Source organism: Salmo salar, chromosome ssa03, assembly GCF_905237065.1.
Source record: "Salmo salar chromosome ssa03, Ssal_v3.1, whole genome shotgun sequence".
Lineage (NCBI taxonomy): Eukaryota > Metazoa > Chordata > Actinopteri > Salmoniformes > Salmonidae > Salmo > Salmo salar.
The window spans coordinates 71,264,968-71,271,507 of record NC_059444.1 but is presented as its reverse complement, the minus strand read 5'-3'; the positions used below and the strand labels follow the sequence as shown (position 1 = coordinate 71,271,507).

General features: G+C 42.9%; 1 protein-coding gene across 5 annotated transcripts in view; it reads left to right on the top strand.

The window, feature by feature from the left end:
- The first annotated feature begins 3,352 nt into the window (after positions 1 to 3,352).
- LOC106601482 (protein shisa-6) overlaps positions 3,353 to 6,540 on the top strand; it is a 73,321-nt gene continuing 70,133 nt past the window's right edge. For 2 of the 5 annotated variants that reach the window (XM_014193705.2, XM_014193704.2), the window contains exons 1-2: positions 3,356 to 3,588; positions 4,138 to 5,135. In XM_014193705.2, the coding sequence (XP_014049180.1) occupies positions 4,591 to 5,135 (545 nt within the window). In that variant the 5' untranslated portion in view covers positions 3,356 to 3,588; positions 4,138 to 4,590. Of the gene's footprint in view, positions 3,589 to 4,137; positions 5,136 to 6,540 lie in introns of all 5 variants that reach the window. The other 3 variants (XM_045715240.1, XM_045715241.1, XM_014193706.2) reach the window with 3 other exon arrangements.

Here is a 6,540-nt window from a genome sequence, read left to right as displayed (position 1 = left end):
TTACTTCTCAACAGTATTGACCATGGTCATTTATAAAGATGACATGATTGCAGTAATGACGGGCATAAAACATGACCCTTGGCGATCATCAGCAGTGGTCATTTTGTGCTATTGTCCTCATTACACTTCTCTATAACAGCTGTGTATACCAATGTGCTTATAGCTACTCATTTATCATGAACCGCATTAAGTGACAATTAAGGAAACATAATGTTATCACAACAGAAGAAAATTGTATATCTGTTCTCTTAATGTTGTTCAGAATGATAAATAGAGAACACTCATAATGGTCCTGTATACATTTTCACTGTGTTCGTGTGTCCGTAGCCTACTTGTGCTGGAGGTAATGGAATGTCAGTCTCTGTTAGTGAAGGACCAGGTTAGTGTAGAATTGTCTATCCCTACAGTGGTGGAGTTATTAAAACAGTGTTTTCTTCCACACAACAACCAATCTTAGCTGCTATGATGCCTTCCCAGAATTGCATGTTTGTTCATCCAAAAGCAACTGTGACACACAGTGCTGCCTGTCCTCTGTTCTCCCACCCTCCCCTATTACTGTCTGGGGGGTTGTTTCTGTTTTACTAGTGCTTTTTACACTCACATATTTTGTTTCCTTTCAGTGTGTTTTGCTGCACTGAGGTTCCACCATGTGGGCAGATAAACTCTTATAATGTGTTTTACCATTACAGAAATAAAATTAACCCCCAAGGTCGACATGTCCACATCCAATATGTCCACCTCGATTGTGCATTGATGTTGTTATGTCTCCATTAACTGTGTCCTGGACTTATCATGATGTTCAAGACCCACATAGTGAACTACATCACACAGTGTCACGTCAAGTAAGTAACCAATCAGTCCACATGGAAGTTAACCGACCCTTCTACTATGCCCTTCCTCTGAATCACAGAGCACTGTCGTGTTGGAGGGAGATAAGGTTTTGCTGGTGTTAACCGCTAACAGCACACCACACAGACAGCCACTCCTTTCATGGTCTGAGCGTGGCAGCAGCAGCAGTAGCCTCAGTCAGTGCTGGCTGTGCAGCTTTGCTGGGGCTGATAAAACGAAAGAGGGAGAGAGAGACAGTGCTGCTACAGCTTTGCTCTAATTTTCCCCAGACTGGCTGCTGTTCGTCTTTACTCTGTCTCTCTCTGATAGCATGGTGTGGTGGAACAGACACAGGCGAGAACCGCCTCCTCCTCCTCTCTCTAACCATAACACTCTCCCTCCATCCCTCCATGCTCACTTTCTCCCCACATGCCACATGGGTCCAAACTTCCTTTGACACATCCCACTGGACCATGTTGTGGTTCTTTACTATGTTCCGGTGCGTTTCCCGAAAAACGGCATGAAAGCAACCATATAGATACGGCAAAAGTGTTTGAAGTCAGTAACAACTATGCCGTTCTGGCTTCACTCTGAAATTGGAGATAAGTAGTAGGCCACACAGAAGCTGCCTAGTATGCCTCAAATGACTAACTTTGATAACATCAGCTTTGATAACATCGACTAATTTCCCCATGCCTATCTGCTCTTGAGAGGAGATCGCTTGGGCCTGTCAATATGAGGGAGATAGGGTGCCATTACATGTGTTCTCATTAAATTGAAAGGTGTATTGGTAGTTTGAAGTGGGTTTACTTCTACATCTCAGAGGACATTCATGTAGATTTAGCATAACCCTTCCAGACTCCATGATTTTGGGACTTTGGAATACATGGATGTGGGCTGATGGTACTTCTAGGAATTCAAATCTTATAAAATCTTATACAAATGCCTTAAACAATTCATTTTTCAAATAGTATTTGCTTTTTGATGAAACATTTTTGGACAGTTCCATGAACTCAAACGTACCCAAACATTTCAACATTACACACTACTCTGTTTTACATAAGAACTGGGACAGACATTTTGGTTATGCTCTGAGCTGAAGACCAAACAGGATCCACATACAGTCCCTGATTTAAAGAGCAGGTTTTTAGACACACAGCAAACAGATGTGGTACAGTAGGTGGGGCCTTTTCATGATGTCATAACAATGACACCTCATTATAGTCACTTAGTCTTCTGTTTGGAGAAAATATAACATTAGACAGTATTGTTTCCAATTAGTTGTTGTTTCAAGATGTTGCTCATTCCACTTAATTGGGAGAAAACAAGAGAGCAGAATTCCCAGGTTGGAACCCTAATGATTTCATTCTTCTGAGGAATGGTCTCATTATTCCTGAGCCAATGTCGACCCAGTCGTTACCTGTCAATGCTTTTTGCTGAGGCTAGCTTTCTCCGCCCTAAGCTGTTAAACATTAATGGACAATCCTTCTTCCCTTTGTGCTCGATATGACATCTGATGTGTCATTTTGACTGACAGAGAGTCGAGGGGCTAATTTGCAAATGCTGCCATCCATAGCATCCAGTGAAGAAACACATTTATCAAAAGCCCTGTGCCCTTTTCTTGTCTCCTTGTCATATTAGCTTCTGAACACTGTCAGGGCAGCGTGGAGTTTATGGATTTCATTTCAAAGGCCTCGCTGTTTTCAACATGCAACTCAATGTGTGGACAAGGTTAAAAAAGGCTACCTCATTCAACCATGGGCCACAAAGTAACTTACTGTGCTTGGAGAGTAACAGTAGCCTTATACTCATACTGTAATATGGGTCAAACACAACTGAAAGTACACAAACCTGTAAAATGAAAAATGAGGGGGGAAAGTACATCAAATATGTAGAGTTGTCTGAAACGATAGGGATTGTTAGATTTAGATTGCACAAGGTCTCCCAGGAACCTCCACTGAACTAGGGGCTGAAGTCAATTATGTAGGCCATTGTTCTTTTTCAGTCTCCACTGCCTCATCCAAAATTACATGGAGGTTGAACATGATGCAGTGCCTTTCATTGAAAATTAGGCTATTGCGGTTTCTGGAGCCTCCTATAAGTAAGTGTGTTAGCTTTAATGCAGCTTTTTCACTGAATATTAACCAACTGCTTTCCGTTGTAATGTATGTTGTCTCTCTTTCCAACGAGCCACATTCCAGATTAGATATCAATGTCTTAGGAAATATAGCCACTTTTCTGAACACCAGAATGGAACATTCCAATAGCCTGGAGACAAACTCTGCTATCATGGCATGTTCAACTGTGTATTACCAGCATATTGTGGCATGTTATTTTATTACCTAAAGCAGATCATTCCCAATCTCTCGCATAATAGGGCATAATAAAAGCCAACTATATAGAAGCACCAACAATTGCAACATGCTGCTGTTACATGGTATGAGTGAACGCAGCATTGTGCAGTAGAGCGAAGATTTACACCACCAACGTCGCACTCTGAAAGAGAAAGCTCTAATGCAGTTCTAGAATGGTCCAGATTATTGAGTGCAGCCTGTAGGCATGACCGAGCGCACTGTTAGGGGCCGATTTCTAATTAACTGAGGTACCTGTATTGGTGACGTAGACGCGCTCATGTGGAGGGGGGAGTGAGGGATGGAGTCGGGTCGGAGCAGAGCAGAGCGGGGTCTCACGCGGAGCTGAGGTACTTTGGTTCAGTCTGTGGCAGAGTCGAGACACCCAGTTCCCGGACACCATCAACGGGTAAGTGCTTATCTGTTTCGTTGCTGTGTGATTTTGGTTGTCTTGTTTGTACAAAAGTTTCGTTAGATTCGTCTTCTTCTCTCAATGAATAGAGCTGAAGAAAAGTAAACTTCGTACAAGAAAAGAGGGGGGAAACTACCAGCATTGAATATGTTAGGCTATTTCTCTGGAAAATGAGTTAAGACTTTTTATTTGTTTGCGTTATAACTTTGAAGTAGACATTCAAAAATAGAAAGCATAGCACCAAGAACTACTCAAGGATATATCCGCATAGTGTCCGCGCTGGGTTGCGCTGTCCATGGTGCTGAAACAGCTCTTGCGTCTGCGAGGGAACGTTTGTTTGACTGAGCAGAATTGTTTTACGCGCGTTCACATGCGTCTGTTTAGTTAGCATTGATACGCAATTCATAAAATTTGATTTAATGTGGTGCAGATGGTTGTTATTTTTCTTATGCAAAATGTTTGGTCCTTTCTTTTCTTTTAACAAAGTATTTTTTTACAGTAGGAATTGACTGAATCCTCTGTCTTTCTCTCCTGCTTTCTCTACAGAAAACAATCAGCGGTCAACTGTGCAAGATTTAGAGCTTTGCTAATAAAGATATACTTATGGTAGATGGCATTGTCGGAGACAGCCGGAGGGGATTCTTCAGCCCATTTCTCAAGCTGAATCCAAATGACACTTCCTCCACCCAAACGTCCCCGGATGACCACAGAACTCCACTTATATTCGGAGGATGCTGCACAATGTGTGACACGGTCGTCCGACTGCAATTGATTGGTGCAAGAAGCGTCATTCCCTCAACCAGAGCATGACACTCTCAGCAGTGGACAGTTGGAAAAGGGCTTCGGAAATGAACCCCCGTGGACAGCCGCAAGACTGGGTCAGTGGCAGGAGCACGGCAAGGTAAAGAAGCAGAGGTCTTCATGCGAGGAGAGAAAGCATACAACTAAAAAAAGTGGGGGGCAAACGATCGCATCAGCAAAGACATACAACCTCAAATCATGGGGATACAGCATCTTCTGCTTCTTTTGATTTACTTGGACCCGCTGAATGTACTGTGCGCGGCTACAGCCAACAAGAAGAAAAACGCTCCAAAGCGGAATCAAAAGATGAAGGAGGTGAACGGCACGGAGGCGCCTACTGCGGTTCCGCGGCGAAACACTCAGGTCCAGGCACCTTCGATCGCTACCCATGACACGTGTCTGGGCTACTATGACGTGAGCGGAGCGTACGATAAAGTGTTCGAGTGCAACAACACTGAGCACCGCTACTGTTGTGGAAGTTGTTTCCTGCGCTATTGCTGTGCAGAAAAAGGGAAACGCATAGAACAGAACACTTGCACAAATTATAACACCCCAGATTGGATCAAAACGCAGCCTCCCTCCCCGGCACCAACAGGTGACACTTACGACCCTGACTTGGATCAGACTAACACAACGGTATACATCACCTGTGGTGTCATAGCTTTTATCATACTCATCGGAGTTTCTGCAAAAGTTGCCTACGACAAAGCAACCAAGCCCCCTCAGGAAATGAATGTCCATAGGTAAGTCACCCTGACATTCAGGTTAAGAAATAGTAATTTATTATGGGGGTCACTTTTTTCCTCTGTGTGTGTGTGTGTGTGTGTGTGTGTGTGTGTGTGTGTAGTGTGCGTGTGTGTGTGTATGATTGTGTGTGTGTGTGTGTGTGTGTGTGTGTGTGTGTGTGTGTGTGTGTGTGTGTGTGTGTGTGTGTGTGTGTGTGTGTGTGTGTGTGTGTGTGTAGAGTGTGTGTGTGTGTGTGTGTGTGTGTGTGTGTGTGTGTGTGTGTGTGTGTGTGTGTGTGTGTGTGTGTGTGTGTGTGTGTGTGTGTGTGTGTATGATTGTGTGTGCAATCATTGTTAAGAAACACCAGCTTCAGTTTTCACAGACATGAAAGTCTGCTGATGACAGTAAAAATGAGTACAATGGGTATAGAAAGCTAAATTAAATTTGTCAGTAGACTAAATCATGAGCACTTCATCACAATGATACATATGAATCTGACCATCACAGGTGTGCAGCTATATGCTCAACTTTTGAATAGGGATGAAGCCTTAATTCACAATGATGCTCAATTTCATTTCTCTCTGGAAAATAATGTTACACCACCTGCAAGCCATTATGCAAAGAGAAACTGATCATTACAATCAACTCCTTTTCAAATACCTCTCTTATGCAGATATACACAATCCCCCAACTGACAGTCAACCCAGTTCACCACTACCACCACCAATACCACTACCAACACCACCACCACCATACATTGGAACATTAAATGTCTCTTGTCAACTAAAGTATTGCTCCGTTTTCATCAGCAGCACAAACAAACCTCCATGAGGCAGGTGTGGAATTTAATGTCTCTGTCAAAGAAAAGGCATCACATTCATGGACACGGTATAACATTCAGGCTAGGAACAAGGTTGGGTTGCTTCACTGCTAACAACCGCGAGGACATACTGTACAGATGTCACTCTCCCTTCTTTTGATTGGCTTTGTATCTTACGGGATAATGGCCCATGGATGGACTGCTGTTGGGAAAGTATGAGCTAAACACATTATGGTGGAATACATCTAACTGCTGAGGAATCAATGTCTCAATGTATTAATTATATTATGTTCCTATGAATGGAATGAATGCATACTGTACCAACAATCCTTATAATCAGGCACTCTGAAGTCCAACAATTTCCAAGTATTTGTATATGTGCTGAAAATAACAAATTGCCTCCGCAATTATTGAAGCTGGTGATTTTTTCCATGACACATTAGAAGCCTTGACTATATTGTTAAGCACTTCCTAGAGCTAGGAGAGTAACTCATGTACTGTAGTCTGAATTGAAAGACAGTTAACCTTCTCAAGTGGAGGAGTATGTTAGGGATTTTGTGCTCTGACATCAACCCGCCATGATGAATTTTGCAGATTAAGCC